At 40.0% G+C, this 27,834-nt stretch overlaps 1 protein-coding gene across 1 annotated transcript; it reads right to left on the reverse strand.

Moving 5' to 3' along the window:
- Window positions 1-3,473: 3,473 nt before the first annotated feature.
- Window positions 3,474-27,636, reverse strand: LOC141430953 (two pore channel protein 1-like). The gene is given in 14 exon segments (XM_074091855.1): window positions 3,474-3,628; window positions 3,631-3,647; window positions 4,609-4,777; window positions 6,166-6,229; window positions 6,291-6,349; window positions 7,037-7,249; window positions 8,017-8,197; window positions 8,910-9,009; window positions 9,721-9,853; window positions 10,605-10,785; window positions 11,919-12,044; window positions 12,981-13,145; window positions 14,359-14,495; window positions 27,534-27,636. Coding segments are annotated over 14 exon segments (1,803 nt in total).
- Between the last annotated feature and the right edge of the window lie 198 nt (window positions 27,637-27,834).

A 27,834-nucleotide genomic window follows, 5' to 3' on the forward strand; every position in this document is an offset into this window, starting at 1 on the left:
TGAAACCAGCGGAATTGTGCTGTTTGTGTTGGGCGAGAAGAATTGTCAAGAGAATCAGATGAGTGAGTAATTCGATGAAGAATTTTCGGAAAAATGTTCATTATTTTTTTATATTATTGTTGATTACTTGTCAGAAAGTTCTGTCCTGCGGAGACGACTTTAGCCGGATCAGAGCTGCATCTCAATCTGATACTGAGAAGTAGTCAAATAGTGGTTTGCAAATTTAAAAGCGAGAAACTTACGTACACACATATTTACTTACAAATGAACGGTGTTAAAATAAAACTTTTAAATAAATAAAAACCAGTAAGCTGCATACACTAAGGAGTTCTGTACAGTTTTAAACCGAGTAAAAAAACCCGCCAAGAGCGTATTGGACACGCCCAAAATAAGGTTCCGTAGCCATTACGAAAAAATTAAGTGATATTTTTCTAAGGATTTTGTATTTTAAACGGAATCTTCCAAGTTTAGGTTTAGTAATATTTTATACCTTAGGCTGCTATTTACTCATAAACTACTAATAATTATCAAGCAAACTTGGCCGTTAAGAATAAAGTTAAGAAGAAAAAGACCGAGTTGTCGAATTTTGTAGATGATGTTAATGACCCATACATGTGTAGTTCAGTCCAAGCCTTTGAAATATTTTTGTTTATGAACTAAAAGAATTTCTTTGCTCACCCGCGACCGTATGATAACTAAGTTTATGCAAAATATGCGTGTTAATGCAGTTCCTCCGCTTCCACACTGTAAGAACACACACAAATCATAAACCCATCTATCACCACCACCTAACGCGTTTCGAACTCAACCAGAGCTCAACATCAGAGCAACACAACCGTACATCATGCTACCAGATGTTAGACTAGCAACCGTTTCAACTTATCACTATAACTCCCTAAGTACCTATATTTTTTCTTAAACAAAACAAAACTACCCACAAACTATTAATAATTTTTAATCGTCATATAAAAATACTTTGAATTTTTATTTATTTATTGTCAAGGCTTGTATTATTAACTGCTATTGCTGAAATTAGAGCAAAGCCGTAGCAAGGAAGATAATACTAAATTTACCTGATCATTAATAATAGACCCCATACTATTGTACCTAATTATCTTCATGCATTCTAGAACATCGAGACAAAACCCCTTACATGCATATTTTGCATAAACTTAGCTACCATAAGGTCGCGGGTGAGCAAAGAAACTCTTTTAGTTCATTGATATGGACCTCCGCAAAGTAACGCCTGATTCAATATTTTTTTGTTTGTTTAGTGATCGGTGTGATATCCGCGGTGGTGCTGCTCCTCATCGGTCTGCTGACACTGATCGCCTGGAAGGTTTTGACCACGCTCCAGGACAGGCGAGAGTACCTGCAGTTCCAGAAGAAAATGCAGGTAATGCTGACTAGTGGACTGGTAGTTTCTTGCATAAAAATAGCTGTCATAAGGTCGCGGGTGAGCAAAGTAGTTGTTTCAGTTCATTGGTGGAATGCAACATCCAATATGATCTCGGTTAAAAACCGAGTAAGGTTGGGGGGATATTGTATCTGAGCCGTCTGATGGCGTCCTTACGACGCCATGTCCGCCATGTTCATGTGTGTTGTGTGAAGACAGTTTTCCGGCGAACACAACGTAAAATGGCCGTGAAGAACATCGCGTCGTAAGGACGCCATTAGATGGCTCAGACAAAATATCCCCCCAGCTACAATAACCCCGGGTCACCTTAATAAGTTTGCTGTTTATTTTTGAGTGGCACCATCTTTATCATACCAACTTATATTCGTCCCACTGCTGGGCACAGGCCTCCTTTCAGAATAAGAGAGCTAGAGCCGTAGTTCCCACGGCCCAGTGCGGATTAGGAACTTCACTCACTATTAGATTTATTTTCCGGGTGTACGTACAGATTCCCTTACGATTTCTTTCGTCACCGTAAAGGTAATTTTGCACATACATTCCGAGGTGTGACCCCGGATTTGATCCCATCCTCCTCCATAGGTCACGTCCTCTGCCATAGGTCAAACCATGAACACCACGGGTGTTTTGTTTGAGCCGCAATATCTTGATAATAATTTTAGTTAGTAATATTTAGGGCGTATTATAAAGTTAATGATTATATCATGGACAGGGATATTTGGAAATAATTCCGATCCGCATTAGCGATCCTTTCAAATAGCGAACCTACTGTGTTAAAAATAAAGTTGTGTTAAATACTTGTGATGTATAGAAATCGTTTAATAATATTGTAAATATGTTTACAAAAAAAATATACCTCGTTGAGTTTCTTGCCGGATTCTTCTCAACAGAGGTTTTTCCGAACCGGTGGTAGATTTTTTTTGACATTCATAAGTGCTTGTTATAGCCTTAATTGAATAAAGATATTTTGACTTTGACTTGACTTTGAGTTGCTTCTGTAGCAACTGAATATCTCAGTAAATTATAGACAAGGGCTTTTGTTACACGTTGCATAGCGTGGATGATACTGCAATACCGCGCAAGCGTAACCTTACTTACAAAACCGGCCAAGAGCGTGTCGGACACGCCCGAAATAGGGTTCCGTAGCTATTACGAAAAACGTAATATTTTTCTAAGGATTTCGTATTTCATACGGGATCTTCCTAGTTTAGCTGCTATTTACTCTTAAACTACTAATAATTCTCCATCAAACTTAACCGTTATAATTTGCCTTGTAAGTTTGATATACTTACTACCATCCTGATTTTTTTCAAATTTTACTTTAGCTTTCAGAGGGGGGGGGGGGGCGCTCGATTTTAATGAAAATTTGCACTTTAAAGTTGAATATTTTGCAAACACATCACTGAATCGAAAAATTGTTTTAGCAACCCCTAATGGCTTTAAAAGACCTATCCAATGATATCCCACACTACTTACAAGGTTGGATAGAAAAAAAAAACACCCTCACTTTGTCTATGGGAGGTACTCTAAAAAAAATTTTTTTTTAATTTTTGATTGTACCATTTTGTCGGCATAGTTGACAATATATATATTTTCGTGCAATTACAGCTTTCTAGCATTGACAGTCCCTGAGCAAAGCAGCGGACGGACAGACAGACAGACAGACANTCTAGAATAATAATAGTGAAAGAGTCAAAATCCTTACTAATATGTGCTAATATTATAAGGGTATGATTTTATTGATCACCTAATAAATGCGTTTTCGGCGACCTAATAAATAATATTTGTTCCTAAAATAGTAGATTTGTCACCTAAATTGAATCACCAAATAATATTAAAACGTAACCGTTAAATTAAAAATTCTCGAAAATAATATTGATCATCAAATAAATAAATTGGGTTCCAAAATAATATATGGAGCATAAAAGAATCACAAACATTAATAGAAATGTCTTCCTAAAAATTAATTATAATCACTGGAAAATAATATTGATCATCAAATAATTGAACTGGGCGATAATGATATACAATGAATTAAATAATAATAATAATGTTTGACTCACTTGCAGCAGTTCTTGAGATCCAGCCCCGCGAACAGCTCCATGCCGATGATGGCGAAGAAATAGTACATCACCAGCATCACGCAGCCCGCAGACGACATCAGCGGAGACAGCAGCACCAGCGTGCCGAACACGTCGCGGTAGCGCTTCTTAGCTTGTACAGACGCATCAACCTGTATACATAGTAAAAATATGATTGTTTTTTTTGGAATCTTTTTGTATTTTTTATTTAATTTCCGAATTTTTACTTTTACGGTCATCCCGTAAAACCTAAATTGAAACAGCCAGCAGTGCACCAGCAGTGTGTTGTCCAGCAGTGATGTAGCGGTATAGCACACGGCACGGAATGCCGAGGACCTGGGTTCGATTCCCAGTGCTGGTCTTATTTTTCTGGTTTTTCTGTGCATCTATATTTCAGTTTGTATTTTCAAAGTAAAAATAACTTGGTAAATCCATCCCATCGCATCCCAGCCTATATGCGTCCCACTGCTGGGCACAGACCACCTGGAAGCAATTCAATGGTGCGTGTGAAGTTCCCAATCTGCACTGGGCCCGCGTGGGAACTATGGCCCAAGCCCTTTTTTTTATCACGACTATGGCAAACGCGTAAGTCCTGATGGTAAGAGGTCACCACTGCCCATAAACATCAGATGCGTTGCAACCTAGAGGCAGATACCTCAAGTGCCAGTAATTTCACCGGTTGTCTAACTCTCCACGCCGAAACACAACATTGCAAGGCAGGATTTCACGGCAGGATTAGCGAGCAAGATGGTGGTAGCAATCCGGGCGGACCTTGCACAAGGTCCTACCACCTGCAAAACCTGACATCTTGTCCTGAGAGGAACTTGGTAAATAATAATAATAAATTTATTTCAGACCAAGGATCCATATTATTGTCTTCAAACTTTCGAAGGAATTGACTATAAGGCTAGAGTTTATTGAGAATTATTAGTAGTTTATGAGTAAATAGCACCCTAAAATATACCTAAACTTGGAAGATTCCGTATAAAATACGAAATCCTTAGAAAAATATTACTTAATTCTATCGTAATGGCTACGGAACCCTATTTTGGGCGTATCCGACACGCTCTTGGCCGGTTTTTTCTTATGTAAAAAAATACAAGTATTTCTTACCTCAACGGCCTGAATATGACCACAATGAAGAGTTTAGGCGCTATGGTGAGCATTACGGCTCCCATCAGAGCCAGCAGAGTCACGCTCAAGTCGAACACGTTCCACCCACTTTCCAAGTAAGAGGAGATGCCAGAAGCCATCATACGGAGACCCGCCTCTATTAGGAATACTGCGGAGAAGAGGGGTCAGGTTAATTTGGCTTGGAATCGGCCGAGAGTTCCATACAAATTTGTAGGTATGATTTAAAAATATCTAATGTTAGCAAAATCTTAAAATCCTGTTCCTAAACAAAATGTAAGAGTGTGCAACTATCTTATTAAAACCCATAATACGGAATACACATGGTAAAATATATATCAGCCTTTATACGTACCACTGCTGGGCACAGGCCTCCTCTCAGAATGACCCACTTTCAGTGGTCCGATTGACTTGAAATTTGGCATACTTATGTAAATTTGGTGACAATACAATAATCTGGTAGTGGCATCTTGGTAGTCCGGCCAGGATCGTTTCCGCAGGACGGAACTCCTCAACGGTTAATGGCACAAAAAGTACAGCCAGCAAAAAAACTTGTATTAAAAATTAAAATTTTAACAAATAAAATATTTATGAGCTTAGTAGATCGCATTCGGCTCCGGCAACGTTCCGCTAAGCTAAGCCTTTACGCTGTGCCAGCCTTTAGGAGGTACGAATTATTTTGACACGACATGCGTGTCACTGGCATAGGAGTGAGAACTAAAAAGTCACAGACGTTGTGTCACTGGCACCGGAATGTATTACGTCTGTGACACGTATACGTGTCACTGGCATAGAAGTGACTGCTGTGGGATATGCGTAGGCATAGCGTAAGAGCATAGTAGACCGTTGCCGGGGTCGAACGTGTTCATAGCATTGACTTGGGTATGGAATAGTAGATTATTGTCGTGGCCTGGAAGTAGGCAATTGCTGGCTGAGTATGAGTATTAAACGGACGAGCTTGCGAGTCCGTTTAACTAATACGAAGCCAGCAATTGCTATTCCAGCCAAGACTTATAAAGCTTTTCTCAAAAATGGTGAATAATTCTGAAATAGAATAAACATTTTCTCAAAATATATTGTAAAATTTAATTTTATTCCAATATTTTTCTTATGCTGTCCCGCCTTTTTTCATTAAAAATAAACTGCAGGTGTATTTTTCCACCGAAAACACCACAAGCTATTTCAGACCCAATAGAAAAAGTCCGGAGTTCCAACAAAATATCTGATACCGGCCATTAGACTTGGCTGTATACGACTTGTGCCAACATTACCATGGTCTTTTTAACTTTAAAAAAAATGTGACTGATTGCAGGCGCGCTAATTCATTATTGTCGAGCTAGCGCGCCTGCAATCTTTTTAACTTTTTAATTTTTAGCTGACCATAAATTATGCACTTCACCTTCTGATATGTAAAGAATAATGACAACTTTTACGGACATTTTTGAGAAAATGTAGTTTGGATGATATTGCAACTATAGTCAACGAAAAGTGCAGTTAGGCAAAAAGCGTCAGGTAGCGTAGGCCCTAAAGGGTACTGACGCGCGAGGAAGAGCCAGGTGTCCCAGGAGGCGCAGAGCAGCCGCGCGGAGTCCTGCAGGCCGGGCTCGGCGTCCGCCCCGCCCGCCCCGCCGCCCGCCCCCCGCCCGCCCCGCCGCCCCGCCCGCCCCGCCCGCCTCAAGCACGCGCAGCACCATCGCCACGCCGTTGCCGATTATCAGCGCGTCTGCAACAAACACCAGCCATCCGTCACTCGACCGTACCTACAGCGCGCGACAACTTGAGACTGGCTAGCAGTCGGGGCTGCCGATATAGTACATTTTGCATTAAGGGGCGTAAGAAGGGGATTACTAACGATGGACTATTTTATTATTTATATTATATTTGATGACTCGACTTTGTAATCCCCTTACGGCCCGTGATACACACAATGATTTTCATCACATTGCGATCCATTTCTTCCGTGGGTGTCGTAAGAGGCGACTGAGGATATAAGTTAAGGTATACCGTAGGCGACAGGCTAGCAACCTGTCACTATTGTACCGTTTTTATCAAACTTAAAACCTAAAATTGCTAATAGTAACTCCGAAGCGGTAACGTTTCATGTGCTCTTCCTACCCAGCCATACAGGCATGATGTTTGTGTGTGTGTGTGCGAGGAAGAAAATGCAAAAAATTAAATTATTTTGTGTCTCAACACTTCACAGCTCGGCATCACTCTCGTATTAAATAATATTTGCGTATGTCTAACATCTGGTAGCATGGTGTACGGTTGTGTTGCTCTGAAGATGAGCTCTGGTTGGGTTCACATTTTCGAAGTTTCTATAATCGAATTTGCAATTTTATATGAACTTTGGCGTACCCAGCCAGGTTCTCTAACCACTTGGTTACCAGGTCGTATAAATAAGACTCACAGATAACATATTCGAAGTAAGGCCACTTCACAAGTTGCGCGGCCGCCCTCGCCGCCGGCTCGAGCACGGAGGCAGCGTACCACGGCGCGCGCGCGGCCTGAGGGGCCCAGCGCAGCGCGAACACCTCGTACAAGTTGGCGAACTCGCTGCGGGACAGTCCCCCCGAGCCGGATTGGTTCAGCTGCTTGAACATTAGGTACACGTCCAGACCGCCTGCGGAAGAGATACGAGTACATAAGTATAGATATCGCGGTACAGTTGGGATTTCCTGGGTAAAAATAATATTCTATTCAGGACCGTTTCTCAAAGCATATTAGTCTAATCTAATAATATTAGTGTTTTGTCTCATAAATTGCATGAGAAAATGAGACAAAACACTAAAAAGAAAAGATTAGTAGACGTCACAGGTGACCGAAGAGCTGGCAGCTTCCTCGGACGAAGAATTAGCCTAGCTATTCAAAGAGGAAACGCTGCCAGCATCTTCGGGACCTTGCCTAAGGGGTACCTTTTATGTAATTTGTTTTAGTTTTAGGTTCTATTTTTATTTTATGTAAATAAATAAATAAAATAAATAAATATCACGAGACAATTCACACCAATTGACCTAGTCCCAAAGTAAGCTTAGCAAAGCTTGTGTTATGGGTACTAAGCAACGGATAAATAGAATTATATAGATAGATACATACTTAAATACATAGTAAACACCCAAGACCCGAGAACAAAGATTCGTATTTTTCATACAAACATCTGCCCCGACGCGGGAATCGAACCCGGGACCTCAAGCTTCGTAGTCAGGTTCTCTAACCACTAGGCCATTTGGTCGTCAAACATAACATTAAAATATTTATAATTCCATTCTTCCCGTTTCGTTTAGATACAACTGCCAAACACTAATATTATTAGACTAATACGAGTATGCTTCAAGAAACTGGGCCCAGTCCGTCAATTTTCCGGCGTCCGGCAGCAACTAGAACACTCACTGTAGTGCGGCGCGTAATGCCGCATGAGCCCCACGAAGTGCCGCAGCCGCACGGCATCCGGCGCGCGGCGCGACACGAGCAGACGGAACGCGTGCCGCGCGGCACGCCGCCGGTGGAGCAGCAGCGCGCGGCATTTCTCCCGCTCTATCCGCGTAAATGTCTCGTATACTACGGCTAACATCTGAAATGTTTGTGGCAATTATTTTTTGATAAAAAAATATTAAAAAAAAATTACAGACTACAAAAAACCATCATAATAAAAAAAGACAACCGAAATTGGTAACTTTCTTCTTTTTTTGACATCGGTCAAAAATTAGCCTGTCAGATGTCAGACATAAAAAACTGCATTCTAGTCTCAAAGAATAAAAAAATCTATACAGATTAAAATAAAAAATAGAAAAAGAAGGCCTCAAATTTGGCACATATCTGAGTTTAGACATACGAGAGGTTAAGACATTTTTTTGTACGGTCAAGGGTCTTTAATTTATGAGCCAACATGGAACCTTTTCAAAGGAAAAGTTATTACGATTTTCCTTGTTAATTAATGCGATGTCACTATGACGTTTACTGTGAACTGGTTCCATGGTAGCTCATGAATTTAAGTCCTTGAACGTACATTGGAAGGATATAACTTCCCGTTGTTTCCCATTTAGAAGAAAAAAAAATCATCCCTAAAATTCATTGAAGTCAGTTTCTTTGTGTATTTTTTTTATTTTAATTAGGGAAGTAGGTACAGTCACCAGCATTAATATCTGCTACAGCGGAGCGTGCAAAAATATCTGACACGTCCTTCCGGCGCTAGAAATAACAGTCGTATCAGATATTTATGAACGCTTGTTGTGTCAGATATTGGTGCTGGTCTGCTGGTGACTGTACGTTTTCAATTAACTTACCAAATTCATAAGAACGTAAAGCACAGTGATGATGTACAGGATGAAGAATAGCGCGTACCACTTAGACTTGGCGTAGGAAGGCATCATCACATCAGGGAAGCTGGAAAACGAAACAACGCACACTTTAAAAACCGGCCAAGAGCCCGACACGCCCAGGACAGGGTTAACCTATTCAACGATACCTCACACTATAGGGTTAGTCGGAGTCGGACGGTTAGTAGGGACAGTCGAGAGAGGTACCCTAATTTTTATTCTTAATTTACCTCTTTGTTGGCGTGACTGATATGTATATTCATGCCAAATTACAGCTTTCTAGTACTAATACGGTCTTTGAGCATAGCCGCGGACGGACAGATATGGCGAAACTATAAGGGTTCCTAGTTGACTACGGAACCCTAAAAACGACCAAGAGCGAGTCGGAGTCGCGCATACAGGGTCCCGTATAAAATTGTAGGTATCCATGAATATCCAATGTTAGCAGAAACCATTTCTTGAGGAAAATGTACAGTCAAGGAACTACACTACATCGCGTCTCAGGGTGGGACCTATTCATAACCAATTTCGCTAAGATTTCTTTGGCAGATGGATGGAATGACACTAATATTATGACATTAGTACCACAAAGGTTCACCCTTATACACGACTTCTATCTTTGATTGCATGCGTGCGAATATAAAACTTAACACTTTCGGCCTTTTTTTTATTGGTTGTATTTACATCCGCTTCCTACAACCCGCCGAAATGAGGAGCATATCAGGAAATTTTTGGGTTGTTTTGAATAAAACTTAGTATAAAGATGCCTCAAACTTACTTGGCTGTGGTGAGTAACACGAACATGCTCACAAAAGAGTCGCTAATTGTAGAGAAATGTCCATTATCGAGGTGCTCCGAGAACAAGTAGTAGCCCAGGAGGGAATATGTCGCCACGAAGAACATTAGTAGCCCTGTGGACAATGATCAAGTTATAATAAACTACTAATAAGTATATCTTTATTTTAAGCATCAGATTTTCAACTTGTGCAAAAAAAAATAACCTGTAATAACCATAAAACTATGTTTTTTTTAATCGCTTCAACAAGAGGAGGCGCCTTGGGAAATTAAAAAAAGCCTTTTTTCTCTCTGACAAGAGTTTATACACAAACACAAAAAGTAACCAGATGCTGGTTTTAATGATGACACGAGACAATCATTGTTTTATTTTTATTGTGTATTATGTGTTGTAGTGTTACTATTGTTTTAAATCTTTTGTATTACTAACCAAATGTGTCAATGTTACACGAATAAACAAGATTTTATTTATTTTTATTTATTTAAAAGCCACGCGAGCGCAGACACGTCAGCAAGTGCGACATTTGGAACAAAAATAAAGTAGTAATCACGTAGTAGCACATTGCAATTTTTTTATAACGAAAAATTATGTTGTGATTTTTACAAAAACATATCAAAGTACGTATGTACCATCAGCCAGATAAGTGGTCTATCAATTTTTAAACATGTTCCTATCAAATAAATATCTCGCTAAAGTCGAACTTTCAAGTTGACTTGTGTTTATTGTTTTGTGACATGCAAATGATTATCAACTTTAGGGTGGTAGACCACATATTTGGCTGATGGTACGTACACATATAGGGACTTAACTAACTACCTACGAGTACATGCTGTATTAATACACGTTAAATGTCACGGTATATTTACCAAGCATATCAAGTATAGGCGGCAGGGACTGCAATATCTGCCGTATGAACCGGCGCACGCCGCCGCAGTGCCGCGTGTCCACCAAGAAGATGGGGCGAAGCGCCCGCGTCACGCGGAAGTGGGACGACTGTCGACACAGCACCACCACCGCTTCTAGCACCATTATTAGGAGCGTTGCACCCTGGAATATAATCCATACTAATATTATAACTGCGAAAGTGTGTTTGTATGTTTGTCCGTCTTTCACGCCGTAACGGAGCGACGGATCGACGTGATTTTTGGCATAGAGATAGTTTATGGGCCCGAGAGTGACATAGGCTACTTTTTATCCCGGAAAAATGCACAGTTCCCGAGGGAACAGCGCGCGATAACCGAATACCACGGGGTCGGGGCCGCGGGCAAAAGCTAGTAACATAAAATACTAGCGACCTACCCGGCTTCGTACGGGTGCAATTTTTAAAAAAGATCTCTAATCAAAGGCGCTTCTCATTTTCAGCTTCATTTCCCAAAAACGACACCCGCGCGTCGCTAATAGAAGCAGTTGTCTCACCGCCGGCGAGCAAGCGATTGGCTATCAACTATTTTCTCGCTCAAGAAACGAACAAAAGATATAATCCTTTGTGAGTAAAAGAGACGCATATAATTATAGTTGATCGATAGCTGTTTACACTGCCGGCGAGCACCTGTTCACTCTTTCGTCGCTGCGACAAAAACTACAGAACTAGCTCAGCGATGTTAGCTTGGCGGCAGCCCCGCTCGAACACTCGCTTACAGCCTAGCGACAAAACTACACTCGCTTCTCACTGCTCGCCCACTCGTTTTTTACTAGCTCTAATCGCTTCTCGCTCATCGTCGGCGGTAGAACAAGTGCCTTTTGTATATAAACCTTCCATGAAAAATTATATACCTGATGGTGAATACCGCATTTAAATACGTCGCTTAGTTTAAAAGATCTAAGTACAGACCTTGGGAAGTGACTTCATTATATACTAGAAAGATTTCTGACATTGATTACTATTATCACACAATTATTGGTTATTGGTTCGCCTATCTTTGTTTTCCTTTCCTGTTTAGGTTAGCTTGAAAAGATCCCTTTTAAGGATAAGTTCGCCTCTTTGCTCTTTTGTTTTGTTTTCTTTTTGTATTATTTTTGTGTTTTATGTACAATAAAGTGTTTACATACATACATACATTATCATGGCGCTATGTTGCGGGTGTCTAAGAACAATAGTGATCAAATCAGTCCCTTGTCTTCTTAGTTTTAAAGACGTAAACATTGTTTCTAGTTTTAAAAATGAACTAACAAACACGTACCTTTATCATAGTCCTCTTATGTTTAAGAATCGTGCTCCACCCTATCCACTTTAACTTAAGGTGTAGCTCCACCCCGATCACCATCAGAGCCATAAGTTCTATCGTCCCATGCGCCCATACTGGTAGCTGAAAATGTAATAACTTTTTGTTAAAAAAAAAAATCAAGGTTTTTTTGCTGACGATACTTGCATTGTCATCCAAACTACACTGAAGAGGCCATATGGTCTAACATACTTGGAATCTATTGAATAAGGCGTTACTTTTCAGAGGTCCACTAAAAGAATTTCTTGGATGTGTTTGTGTGATTTGTGTGTGTTCTTACAGTGTGGAGTTGGAGGAACTGCATGAACACGCATATCTTGCATAAACTTAGCTATCATAAGGTCGCGGGTGAGCAAAAAAATTATCTTAGTTCATACTTAGAATCACAACCGTTTTCACCGCTTCTCCCTGTCACACAGCGTAGGATAAGGGTCGAAAGAGAAAGTGAATGTAATGGCGAGCGCCCGGGCGTTAGAGTTAGACAATACTGCCAAACTGTACCAAATTTCAAGTAAATGCCGGTAATCGTTGAGGAGTTCTGACCTGCGGAGACAGTCCTAGCCGAAACACCAGAATTTCACTTCTAGATTATAGCGTTGTCACCGGATTTATATAAGTACAGTCACCTGTTAATATATGTGTGTTAATATCTGCCACAGCGGAGCGTGCTAAAATATCTGACAGGTCCTACCGGCCCTAGAAATTGAGTCGTATCAGATATTTATGCACGCTTGTTGTGTCAGGTATTGGGAATCTAGATCCACCCCCCTCCTAGCGCCATGAAAAAAAAATGACTTGAGCTATAACTTATCCCCATACTTTTTACGTTATAAATACTCGTAAGTGTTATAACTTATAAATTAACAGCCACTTTTGCCAATCAGTTCATCTTTTTCTCCCCTACGAAGTTCTTTTGAAATGAGCAAAAAAGCGACACCCGATGGGAACAAGAAGACACATTTTCGGAACCCCTCCCCCCAAATGTAAGATACATAATAAATAAGCAGCCCCTTTGCTTACTCTAAAAGCATCTACAGCAGGCTCCTCAGTGAACGCCAGCAGAATAAGGACCAAGGACGCCAGCAGGTCCATCCCGTGGTACCAAGGGTTGTGGACCCTCAGGTAAGCCGGCAGCTCCTCGGGGCTGGACGGGTGGGAGTCGAACTTCTCGTTGTTCAGACCTTCCTGGGGGCATGGTGGTAAAACAACGAGAAAATTAAACAATAAGCCAATACAGTTGTGTGCGTGTTTTGTATTCGTGTGCGTTTGTTTTGGTTTGAGTGTGTATGAATGTTTAAAAAATTTTCATCATCATCATCACCATCAGGACTTCCACTGTTGGACATAGGCCTCTATAGGGCTCTCTCTTTATTATTGTAAGGTGGTGGTACTTATGGTGCCAAAATAAATCTCTCTTTCTTTCTTTCCATGCACTCTGCATTGGGTCGATTCCAGGGTACAGACCTGTTCACTCACGAAGGCGCGCCCCTCCACATTTTATAATTGTAGTTATAAACGTATCGGTACGACAGGTCTATGTGTGCGTAGCTCGAACGTGTCCTCAGTCGCAAGCGTACCGTCAGTCACGCACACTGAGACTAAGACAACGCGTAAGTACGAGGTTTACTCGTGTACATTGATAATTAGCTGTGGAGGGGCGCGCCTTTGTGAATGAACAGATCTGTAGGCAGTTGATAGTTAGCGAACTAACGCTGCCAACTCTGCTGCCTACTAACTCAAGTTGCTTAGAAGAAGCGCAGCAGAAGTTGGATGCGCCCTGCATCCACCATGAACCTGCGCTATGCCTTTAACCAGGTCATTCGTCCATCTCGTTGGTGGACGTCCTACGCTGTGCATGCCGATCCGCGGTCTCCATTCGAGAACTTTTTGGCCCCAACGGAAATCTGTTTTTTTTATTCGACAGGATGGCGAACGAGCAAGTGGGTCTCCTGATGGTAAGAGATCACCACCGCCCATAAACATCTGCAACACCAGGAGTATTTCAGATGCGTTGCCAACCTAGAGGCCTAAGATGGTATCCCAAGTGCCAGTAATTTCACCTGCTGTCTTACTCTCCACGCCGAAACACAACAGTGCAAGGCACTGCTGCTTCACGGCAGGATTAGCGAGCAAGATGGTGGTAGCAATCCGGGCGGACCTTGCACAAGGTCCTAGGTTTCGTGAAATATGGCCTATTTACCCAATGCCAATTCAACGAGCTAATTCGCTTTGCTATGTCGCTGATCCTCGTTCTTCTACGCATATCCACAATTACAGGAGTGTAAACGTGTGGCAGAACATGTAGTGCAAAGACCTACTCGGAATTTACTTTGTGATTGTGACACCTTGTCTACTTGTGATTGAGTAAGTGCCTGTGGACTATCATGCGCAGTCCTACCTCCAAATAGATGGCGGCTTCATGGTAGTTCATCTCCCAATGCTCATCCTCCGACATGTGCAGTCCGGAGTGCAGCGAGGACCGGCTGCCCATGTCTAGGGTGCCATCCCCGCCGCCCTCCATGCCCGTCCGAGAGTCTGGAACAGATGTAACCTTTAGGACAAGTGGCAACAGTTGGAGCATTCGATCGCTTAATTGTCCATCTCGTATCGGGCTACATTAAATTGCTTTAGAATCATCTTTATGTTAAGACAAATTAGCACTCCATTTGTTTGATACGATTCGGGTAGATACGAGGTTGAGAAAGTACATGGACGATTTGACCGAAGGGTTACTCTAGCACTGGCGGGAAGACCCTGTTTATATTAATCCAGTAAAATCATCCCAGTTCATGATAAAAGAACTAGGGTCGGACAAGGAAGAAATCAATGGAGATCAACAAAAAAGACTAACCCAAGCACCCCGTAGGTAGATCAGGCGTTTTCAACCTTTTGGTTTTAACGGCACACTTTTCGTTCATCAAAGTTTCACGGCATACCAATAAAAGGGAAAATAACCAAGTGCGAGACGGACTGGCGCGTAGAGGGGTCCGTACAGTGTATACCCATAACATGTATAACATAACGGACAGCGGAGGCTTATTAATCGCACACGCGTGCAGTTGTCTTCGTGCTATTTTCTCAATAAAGTAAATTCAGGATGGTAGTAAGTAATAAGTATATAAAATTTACAAGAAAAATTATAACGGCTAAGATTATTAAATAAATTTGGACCCTCAGGTAGGGTGCCAGCATTCCCACGTTAAATTGCTATAGCAAGTTTTTGTGCGAGAAAGCTGCCTGCGCGAGGGTCCTGTTGCCTCTCTCAGGCACCCTACCTAAGGGTCCAAATTTAGATAATATTTTTTGTTCATATTCCTATTTTTTTTTATTGACAAATGAAAAGATACGTCCAATATTTTCTGTTAATATAACTGATGGACTAAAGAGATATTATATTTTTATTACAACCTAACACTCCTTAACGATTTATTTTTTTGTCCAACGTACAGTCAAGGGCGTCTTATATATCTAATCTATCTAATAGCTACCTTTAAACGAGCAATTCTTGTATATAATCAGAATCTCGGAAACGGCTCCAACGATTTCGATCAAATTTGGTATGTAGGGGCTTTCGGGGATGATAAATCGATCTAGCTTGGTCTTACCTCTGGGAAAACGCTTATTAACGAGTTTTAGCCCGAGAAAAGCTCGGTCGCCCAGGTACTATATATACATGTTACCAAGACGTCAAAAATATATATACACCTTCATGCCACTAAACATAAGGTCGATGTATATTTTTGACGCTATGGCTGTATAGTTTTTTTTTTAATTTATTAATCACAATTTACAAAAATAACAACTTAAAAATATTTTCGCCAAACTGCTAAGCAGTTTGTTGGCGAAGACAGCACTCTTTTTTTATTAAAAAGTTGTAGGTTATAAAATAGGCTATAAAGCTTATTTCAATATCTTAATCTTATCTTATATTAATCGCGTTAAATGACCCAGTGCCCCTCGCCGTCCCAACAGATGGCAGCAATTAGGGCCTGGACACATGTCGCCGGTACGGTGCCGTCTACGGTGTCACGGCGCGGCGCCGTCAAACGGCGTCGTGCCGAAACACGGTGCCGCGTACGGTGCCGTACACGGCGCCGCGAACGGCGTCGTACCACGGCGCGGTGCCGTGTATGACGCCGTGCACGGTGCATCGCTTGGTAGTTTAACTAGTTTACGTTTTGCTGCTGAACGCATAACACGCAAGTAAATAGTGCATAAAAATCTCTCCATCATGGTTCATTAAAGACATGTATGGATTCACCCAATATGTTCGTTTCTGTTTTTCTTCATTCGTCGTCTTAGCAGTAGGAGCAGGAGAATACGTTTTTCTTGGTCCATGTCAAGGCAAAAACTGTATACTTGTATATATTTAAAACGACAATTGTTTTGTATATTTGAACCGATGGTTGTACTTGCGTGTTATGCGTTCAGCAGCAAAACGTAAACTAGTTAAACTACCAAGCGATGCACCGTGCACGGCGTCGTACACGGCACCGCGCCGTGGTACGACGCCGTTCGCGGCGCCGTGTACGGCACCGTACGCGGCACCGTGTTTCGGCACGACGCCGTTTGACGGCGCCGCGCCGTGACACCGTAGACGGCACCGTACCGGCGACATGTGTCCAGGCCCTTACAATCTTAATAAATAAATAGCAATTGACCTAGTCCCAAACTAAGCAAAGCTTGTACTATGGCAACGGATAAACATCCTACTTATATCGATAAATACAAACTTAAATCCATTCAAGACCCGAGAACAAACATTCGTATTATTCATACAAAAATCTGCCCCGGCCGGGAGATATTTATGCCCTTGACTGTACGTATGAGTACGTCACGTCCGTCAATTTTTGTAGGAACAAAATAAACGTGTGTTAAAATTCAAAAACCCGACCTACCTTCCATACAAAAAACTTCTTTATCCATATCTAATTACATTAAACAAACACGGTGCACTGAACGCGCGACGCCGACGGCATCGCTCTACTGGCTACGCACAATGGCGTAGAGAATAATATAAATCAACTTAGGTCTACTAATTTCTCTAATACGTAATAATACGTAACTAACAAGGAACTAATCGGATGACCAGATATCTCAGTGGTTACAGAACCTGACTGAAGCTCGAGGTACCGGGCTCGATCCCCGGTCGGGGCAGATAGATATATCACACTAATATTATAAGCGAAAGTCTGTTTTTGTCTGTTACTTTAGCACGTTTAAACCGCTGAACCGATTCAGATGAAATTCAGTATCTGTATGCTATCCGAATAGTCCCGGGGAAGGATATAGGATAGTTTTTATCCCTGAAAATGGCATAGTTTTCGCTGGATAGCGGTAACCAAATTATATGAAAGAAAGAAAGAAAGAAAGAAAATATTTATTCGTGACAAACATGAGAACAATGGATAAAAGAAGTAAAAAGAGAAAAAAAAATAAGTTATGCATGTCACGAAATGGTCCCAAATCAGCAATCTGCCGGTCTTGCGAACGGCACAGACAGAGCGGCGGACAGAGTCCGCGGGTATACCCGCTCTAACGGTTAGTTTGTCTAGATACTCAATACAAATGTTTGTTCTAGGGTCTTGGATGTTTAATATGTATTTATCTATATGTATAAGTACGAAATTTAAATTGCCTACTACCCATAGTACATCCATCCATCCATCCATCCCAGCCTATATACGTCCCACTGCTGGGCAGAGGCCTCCTCTCAGAATAAGAGGGCTTGGGCCATAGTTCCCACGCGGGCCCAGTGCGGATCGGGAACTTCACACACACCATTGAATTGCTTCGCAGGTGATAGAGGAAATTCAATGGTATTAAATATATTGATCCGGATAACTCACGTCTTAAATCGAGTTTAGCTCTACATAGTGCAGGTGGTAGGACCTTGTGCAAGGTCCGCCCGGATTGCTACCACCATCTTGCTCGCTAATCCTGCCGTGAAGCAGCAGTGTTTCGGCGTGGAGAGTAAGACAGCCGGTGAAATTACTGGCACTTGAGGTATCCCATCTTAGGCCTCTAGGTTGGCAACGCATCTGCAATATCCCACTTGCTCGTTTGCCATCCAGTCGAATAAAATAAAAATAAAACATTTTTCTGGCTAATCCGTAGCCCTTCCTCTTAGGAGCAACGCAACTCGGCTGCTGCAACACGCGCATGTCCGGCTAAACTCGATTTAAGACGTGACTTATCCGGGTCAATACATTTAATATGAGCGAGTCTCACGGGAGTTTCACGTTCAATTCAATGGTATAGATATGTATTCAGTATTCATTTATTTGGCAAAAACATAAAACATAAGACTCTAAAATTTACATATCCTACATACCTGCTTAAAAACTACTTAAAAATACTAGACGTGCTAGATGTGCGAAGTTCCCAATACGATACAATTTTTGTTAAGATCGCGGGATCTATAGGCGTATATAGAGGAGGGGCCGGGTGGGCCGTGCCCACCTCAGTATGGTCTAGTGCCCACCCCAGGATATTGGGCTACTGATTCGAATTTGTATAATACTGATATCTTCACACAAATATACACGCGAGGCCCTTCCTGGAAAATAACCCTAGATACGCCAATGGCGGGATCGCGTTGGATGCGGAAAGCACAAGACCGGTCTGAGTGGAGAGCCTTGGGGGAGGCCTATGTCCAGCAGTGGACGACTTTCGGCTGACATGATGATGATGATGAAAGATCAAGTTGACTAGCTATACGTACAGTCGATGGTGACCTTCTGTAGAAGAGGAGATATCTCCGTAACTAACATTGTTCCACTTCCACTTCACTATTCTACGGACACGATTTTCTTTCAACAAATTCTATTTGCAAACTATTTATGCCAGCTGATGTAAATCGAGCGAACAGTTTTACTAAGACTAAACCAGCCAAGAGCGTATCGGACACGCCCTAAATAGGGTTCCGTAGCCATTACGAAAAAATTAAGTAATATTTTTCTAAGGATTTCGTATTTTATACGGAATCTTCCATAGTTTAGGTAAAGTGCAAAGTTTAAAGTGCAATATTTCATTAAAATCGAGCGTCCCCCCCTCTAAAATCTAAACCGGTGGGTGGAAAAATTTGAAAATATTCAGGGTGGTAGTAAGTATATCAAACTTTCAAGGAAAACTATAACGGTTAAGTTTTATAGATAATTATTAGTAATTTAAGAGTAAATAGCAGCCTAAGGTATAAAATATACCTAAACTTGGAAGATTCCGTATTAAATACGAAATCCTTAGAAAAGTATTACTTATTTTTTTCGTAATGGCTACGGAACCCTATTTTGGGCGTGTCCGACACGCTCTGGGCCGGTTTTGATTTTTTATTCCAAAAGATGACTTGTCCACCGTATTGTTTATGTTTATCACACTCGTAATAACTTTAATCACAATCGTTTTCACCACTTCTCTCTCACACGGCACAAGACGAGGGTAGAAAGAGATGGCGAATGCGATCCCATCCCATGCGAACTTCAGCGCGTTATACAATACAGCCTAATTCTCTAATTCTAATGAAGATAATGAAATGACCAAACATTAAATTACTTAATTAGTAAAATTAATTATCTATATCTAACACTGTTATTCTAATTAAATAATAATTAGGTTTTTCACTAATATATCTCAGGAATTAATCACGTGTTATTTAATGCCAAAATTACCTCTACGTTTCGACCACATGCAGTGGCCGTCGTCACGACTTTACTCTAACCACGCGTGTGTAAGTAAAACAAAAGCTTGTAAAGAATCACATACTTAAGAAATAAGAAAAGGTAGAGTACACAGTATCCGGTACAGCACTTTTAGATGTGTATAACACTCTGTCAAACCGCATATTATTAACTAATAGCACTGTAAACTAGAATTAATTGAAACTAAAGTACATTTAAAATCACTGATCACTTTGATAACATAACCGCAATAGAAGCAATGATAAGACTGAAGACATTTCTTGACTATCGCCGTATCTTGAGAAATGTTTACTTTGCCTAAGTACGTGTTTTTTAAAATATACGCTGTTTTTACATTTTAAACTTTAAATTAACGAGACAAAGTTTAGTTTTATCGAGGCTTATTTGATTTGGAATTAACGAAATTAGATAAAGGAACGTCTTCACTAGTCTACGAATGTCTGCAATCTCAATAAGCGTGTTCGTCGAAGAAATGTGTTTAACACACTTTTATGTCGACTTGACTTATTATTGCATGGTCATTGGAGCTCTAGAAGATTTTGTAAATTAATCCCGCGTAGTTAAGTGGTTAGGTCACATTGATTAACACTTAAATGAACAAAGCAGTTCTTTATTTTCTATTACATCACACGAAAGCCATATAAATCGGTTACACTTTAATTCTGGCTTCATTTCAGTTCGTCATTCTGGTGCTCTGACATTCACAACTCACAACGGATTGGTAAACTGAACACATTTAGTTTTCACCAGTCTGACAAGCCAAGAGGTCACACCGTAATTCTAAGGAATGATGGATTGGATTAAACTGATACTAGAATGAGCGTGTCGATGTCATAGAAGTCGTTCATTCGCTCTCTGTATCTGTTCGTTCAATTTATTTGTCTCGGTGATGCCGGTGCTGTTGATGAACAAATTGCTACAGATTAATATAGATCCAAGCGCCAGTTATAGGTTAGCCTGAAACACAGGGAATCCTAGTTCAGGCACACGTTTATATGTCCTAGTATATCCTATTGTATATTAAAATAATAATTACCGTGTACAATGTTATATGAATAAAATATTTGTTTTGTTTTTGTTTTTTGTTTTATTCAATAAACATTACCGCTAAAGGCTCATTGCAGTTTCATTGGTCGATAACTCGGTCGATATACACCGTGCGGTGTCTCCGTGGCATGGCGTAGTTTATGGGGGGGCGGTCCGCCCCGGGCGGCATATTCAGAGGGCGGCAAAATTACCATAAAAATTTCATGGTATGTGTGAAGTTCCTAATCCGCACTGAGCCCGCGTGGGAACAACGGCCCAAGTGTTCTCCTTTAGAGAGGACTGTGCAGCAGTGGGACGTATAGGCTGGGATGATGAGATGATATTTCCATAACCAAAAAAATGTCGGACCTACGATTCGGACCGATTAGAATGAGTACCCTAAACAAGAGGGCGGCCAAATTTTCTTCCCCTCCGGGCGGCTTGTACAGTCACCAGCATTAATATGTGCCACAGCGGAGCGTGCAAAAATATCTGACACGTCCTTTCGGCCCTAGAAATAGAGACTTATCAGATATTTATACATGCTTGTTGTGTCAGATATTGGTGCTGGTGACTGTACCCACGCTACGCCACTGGATGTCTTCCCGCAGCACAGAATAAGTAATAGTACAAGTACCCGCAGGCAGTAATGACTAGTGAAACACATAAGTCGATAACTCGGTCGACATATAGCGTACTGTGACTTCCCGCTGGAAAAGCGACTGAAACCCGAAGACCTTATGGTATGCGCCCGCCTGACACTTATACTGTTTAATACGAGAGCGAGAGGGACCGCACGACACGAACTTCGAGTTTCGTAGTAGCCCTGCTGCATGCGGGCCCTATATATCAACCAATGAAAACGGTTCCCCAAATGCGGGCCCTATGGCACGCGTTATGGAAATCTCTCGTACACCGCATTAGTTCCCTATGGACAAATGAAACTCACCATGCTAAACTTGTAGCTTAGCTGTAATTGAAGTGCCAGATAAAAGTAATGCCGTCTTTGTTTATTCGGACAAAACAAACAGAGACGGCATTACTGATATCCGTCACTTAAAGTTAGTCGACAAGTGGTGAAACAGCCCCTTAATATCGAACAAGCGTGCGCGAATGTTCTTTGACGAATGTTTGTTACAATACAAGCAAGTGACAGCGATAGAGACGGCGGTTAGTGTAAATATTTCGTATTTTTTTTATCTAGACATATTTACGAGGTTTCTTTGTATTTTTTTCAGAACGGATAAGCAGTGATGGACGTAAACAAGTACCTGCCTGCAGCAAAATAGTTTAGTGTATAAAAGACAAACATTTCTCGGAAACTGATGACGAATGTATGACGAAAGATGTAGTAAATAATGTAATGAAATGAATAATGACAAATAAAGATTTAAAAAACATGCCTTGGTATTTCATAGTTCTTTTAGGCATCTATATTGCCTTGCCTTGAGGCAAATCCACAGAAATCGGAATAACTAGTGATTGGGCGTTTTCGCGTAAAGGTGTACCCTTTTTTCAACTTTGGAAAATTATGGTTTTTCCTACTCAGAATCAAGAGCACAATCGATCCCGATACTTTAAAAAAAATCCCATTTTTTCATACGAAATATTATGAATAATATTAGCTAAAAAGGGTTCAATGAGGGCTATCGTTTTTTGTCTCACTAGATGGCGCACTGTTGCGTGAGGTTTTTAAGTGTGGCTTTCAGAGTCTGTTATTAAGGGCTTTAAAACAAAGATTAGATTAAAATCATATTTAAAACACCTTAAAACCGTACCATAAAAATATCCAGCAACCACAGTGTTGCTAAGTCCCGTTTTGTTCGGAAAAAAGGGAGGACAAAAGTTTCCGAAAGACAAAACTGTCTCAAAACACAGACATTCATTGTCCCGTAACGCATAATTGCCATAATTAATTTCAGGTTATGCAAAATATTCACAAAAAAAATCTTATTATAAATAAACCCGCGTAGCTCACCCAAAAACTATGAGATTTGACATTTCGGAGACCTCACGCTACACTAGCGCCTCTAGCGGCGAATTCATTCGCGATAGCCCTCATTGAGTTCAAACAAGTGAGCAAAAATTTGATTATAAATATCTAATCACGCTTCTACGCCGCTAACAATAGAGCCGTGTTCAGATATTTTTGATTGAATTTTTGCTTACAAGTTTATAAACCCGACTGTACATTTTTGTTGTACCTAGTTATAAGCCCATTATTTTATAACAGTTGTTTTAAGATACTACTGTTGTCTTTTGGGCAACGGGACATAAACATAATAATGAACAATAAAAAGTTGATTGACCTATTATTAGATTTGTAAGCTTCAGGAAACTGGTCCCAGGTAGAGACTGCAGAAGTGGATGAGCGGTTACGGTATATAGAGGGGGGCCGGGTGGGCCGCGCCCGTCCCAGTATGGTCTAGTGCCCACCCCAGGATGTTGAGCTACCGATTCAAAACTCTATAATACTGATATCTTCACATCAAAAACCTAGGCCAGGCCCCCCTGAAGAATAACCCTAGATACTCCAAGGCTACGGTGCTCAAAGTGATTTACGCACAACTCTACCACCAAAGTAATAAGAGTGTTTAACTGTTTAGAACATTTTGAGCACCACAATCGCTCTCATTTACTTTCTGCTACTGACTGTACTCGGTATTCAGAACAGATGATTTGTCAATATAAATCAGAATTCGCCACTGCCGCTAAACAATGCGGCACCAAGAACCGTTGTGAAATGGCTTACACAATGGCCGTGAACATTGCAAGGTCGTTGGCGAAACGTGTAGTCTTTAAGTTAATAAACAAGAACAATAGATGCTATTTTTTTTTGTCTTCTACCTCTGACATGATCAGAGCCTATGTTGACTATATCTCTTGCATACTACCTACTTAGTTCTCGCTTTTGCTACCTCTCGTACTTTCATTCATCATACTATTCTTTCTAATAGATAAAAAATTGATGCTATTAGATGTGACGGCATTAGGGTTCCCCATCCCAACCTATATACGTCCCACTGCTGGGCACAGGCCTCCTCTGAGAACAAGAGGGCTTGGGCCATAGTTCCCACGCGGGCCCAGTGCGGATTGGGAACTTCACACGCACCATTGATTGCTTCGCAGGTTAGTGCAGGTTTCCTCACGATGTTTTCCTTCACCGCAAAGCTAGTGGTAATTTTCAAATGTGACATGAATTTCGAAAAACTCAGAGATGCGAGCCGGGGTTTGAACCCACGACTCTCTGCTTCAGAGGCGATAGGTCAAACCACTAGGCCACCACGGCATTAGGGTTACTTTTACAATATTATGTTCCCCCTTCAACCACCCTTGACTTTCGCTTAGGTAAATTGGGGAGAGCACAATTAGACTGTTTTATTAGGGTTCATATTAATGTCGCTAAGCTGTCTGCCTGTCCGTCCATCACAGGGCTGTATCTCCAGAACCGAAATACATAGATAACTGAAATATATAATACCTATTTCTATTGCCACTATAAAAGACCAAATTTTAATATTCAATAGTCATGTGGGACTGAAATGTATGGGATTGCGTACACTTTCCCACTGCGTAGGTTTACCCCATGTGACTCTATTAAACTAAATTGAAAATTTTAAGGGACCCCAACCAACCTAGTATAAAAGACCGCATGCTGCGTATATGTACTCGTACTTAGAAGCAAGGCTAAATATAACACCGGATTTTTTTATTTACGCAACCGTTTATAGTGCATATTTTGATCTTACAAATTTATTGGAACCTCGGGTGAGCAAGTCCGACTTGCATTTGGTTAGTTTTAATTGCGATCGCAATTACCGTCTCTTTCTACCTCGTCTTATAACGTGTGATAGAAAGAAATGGTGAAAGCGATTGTGATTCCGTGTGTCCGATCTTTACACTACGACGATACTCACATGATTTCAGCCTATACCATTGGTCTTTGAAGTAATAAACTACTTTGTCCGTAACACTGATAGCTTTAGACATTTTTAGATCGAAACTATTAGAAAAAGTATCGGGAAAGTCACATATCAAAAATCCATTTTCCACTATTGATGTTGAATTACGTCGGGAAATTGCGATCTCGTATACCTACAGAGGTGCACAACCATTTGATTGGTTGCTTAATTTTCATTTATTTGGTAAAATAACTAAGTGTTCAAATAAGTTTGTATCAATAACACAACAATTTGCGACGGAATTTAAAGAGTTATAATATTGATACTTTTTATTATTATGACACCAATAAAATTTTACCGAATTTCACTTAGTTTTTTATATCAATGGAATTGGCACTTGAGATTTGATTGACCTGTTGGTCCCATTATTACTATTACTTAAATAAGGTATCTATTACTTAAGGTACTTTCTATTTTCCCTGCCTGTCTGATTTGTTTATCTCTATCCCGCGAAAACTATGATTTTTCTGAGATAATAGCACTATGTGTTAATCCACGTTAAAAACTAGGTACTGTGAGCCAAATTTAATCCAAATCTGTCGAGTCGTTATAACGTGATTTAAAAAAACCCGATCAGGTTTACAAATTTACATTTGTCATACTAGTAGGATTTTTTTTTCTTTATAGCTTATTGACTATTGTTTATTTTATTTTTAACTTTGTTTTTTTTTTGTATTAGTATTCAATACACAATTAGATCCATAAATAAATGAAGAAGAAAAAAGAAGAAGAAGAAATGGAGAAGAACAATAACAAACAAATGTACAAATTCAGCCAGTTCTAAAAATAAAAAATAAAAATGGCTAAACAGTACTTAGTACTAAATGAAATAAATAAATAATATTTTGATCATTTCCCAAATGTATCCCACCTCCAAGACATACAAGTACACAACCTTTCGAGTATTTTAATTCTGTGGCATTATTTGCTAAACCAGTTGGCCAGCCCTGTCTGATAACAGATGTGTCATCTGACTGTGATAAAGATTGATAAGAAGTACCAATATAAACGGACTACCCATACTGATAAGCCCTAGGCAATATTGTGCACATAATGTACTTTATTTGTTCTAGGTCACACTCAAATATTTATATGGTGACTTTTTTTGCTGATGTTCATTACAAGTTACAGTTCAAGTAGTTAATTGAACCCAATTTTTCATCAATAATAAGTTTTATAAATTAAAAAAGTTTTTTTTCAATAAATGTTTTTTTTTTTTTATGTGTGTTTATGGTATCCATTTTAGTTTTGTTTGTAATGAATTATGTTACTAATTGGTTGCTAGGCTTCCAGTGAAAAACTTTAAATAAATATTTTGTAATTATTTACTCAAATGAGTGCTATTATATGGTTTTTGTTTCATCTAACCAGGCCTTTCCAAAGAAACACAAGAACCATTACTAAAAAATATGTTGGTCTTTAAATGTTTCTGCTAGTTTTTTTTGCATAAGTAGAAATTCTGTTCAGCATTTTATACCATTTTGTTGTTTTTTTTACTGTGAAACAAACTATGGGAATGCCAGCTATTTATCTTTTATTACCTCACCCACCTAGTCCTTATACCAGTCTCAATCACTTACTTTCATCAATATCAGATTTAAACCACAGAATAACTAATAGTACTACCGTACCATACCATACTGTACCGTACCGTACCGTAGTACTACCGTGTTTAAACACAGTAATGGATAAGCAGTTTTTTAATTACCATTTCCTAGCAGGCTGACCATAGTGTAAGTGGGTTCTCAAACTGCTCTCCCAAGGGTGTTGGGATTCTGTATGTTCAAGTCACAGCAATTTTGTATCTAGAACTACACAAATCTATTTTCATGAACAAGGTGTCTTAACCCTTAATAAGGTAGAGGCGATTTAGCGGCCACTTGCATTGAGTTGGAAACTGAACCATATTAATATCATAATATGTCACAATTCCTATTGTATTTATTGAAAATACAACTAGCTTTAAAAATATTCTTTGTCAGGTATGTATTCAATAGCTGCTTTTGGTTCTGTGGTAGTATGCTCTAATAAATGGGGCCTTATTAAGGGTTAAAACATAGAGATTATAATAAAATATTTAGGTAGGTACTGTAAAGAATCTGTAAAGAGAGCCACAGTATTAAAAAGATTGGGAGCCCCTGGTCTAGACTACTTTTTTTCAACATCTTTGGCAAAAGGGCTCTACTCATGGCCAAAACAAAAACACTGTAATTTATCCTAGTAATTGAAAACTTTAAACTTAAGATACACATAGGTTGCTTATACATTCTACACTGAACAAGCACTGGGGATTGAAATGTTGGTGTTGAATGAAAAGGTTAATGAATAAAGAGGGAGAGAGCAGTGTAGGTCAGATTTAACCAGATAGTGCAGGCCAACCTGATCTATGATAGACTATGAAGTTTATCTCCAGTTCAATCGGCTTTATCAAGGCAAGGAGCCTTGAAAATCTTATAAGGTTAACATATTAATTAAAATTAATGGTAAATGTTATTTTACACAACAAATTATGCTCATATAACATGCAACAAAGCGACTATAGCCATGCTAGGAATTCGCAAATAATTTTGTACGGATTTTATAGCGGAAACGAGGATCGGGGTCAACTAATACATATGCATTGTTTTTAATATACGTAACTTTCGTTAGTTAGACGATCCATGAGTCATAGATTTGCATCATTATCCCTAAAAGGTAATACAGGACACCTGATCGATCGGAATGAATAGGCAGCGGCACAAAAGGAAGTATGGGTGTTAATATTAATAGTTAGCGTAGAAAATTAAAACAAATGTTAATATGCATAACAAAATGTATTGTAAGTACTATGAAAGCGTACATGGGTTTTGCGGCTACAGTGCAAAATAAAATCATAGCTTCTTGTTTACTTGTGACGTTTGAGCCGTAATTGTTGATGCTGGTATTCGCGAAATCGTCACTGAATCTTTTATAGCCGTCGGACGGCGAAGACGGGCTCCGCAGAGAAGCCATTTTTCATCACTAATTATTTTTTTTAATTTTTGAAAAGTTTGACGTTTTGGTTGGAATTGCCAGATTATCATGCAACCCGCTTTTCAATTCTCTGAATTTATCGAACTAAAATTAGTTTTCAAAAATAATTTATTGATTTTTAAATTAATTAAAGTATAATTATTTATTGATTTTCTAAATGTATACTAACTTTTGTCA

The sequence above is a fragment of the Choristoneura fumiferana genome, chromosome 9 (genome assembly GCF_025370935.1).
Source record: "Choristoneura fumiferana chromosome 9, NRCan_CFum_1, whole genome shotgun sequence".
Classification (NCBI taxonomy): Eukaryota; Metazoa; Arthropoda; class Insecta; order Lepidoptera; family Tortricidae; genus Choristoneura; species Choristoneura fumiferana.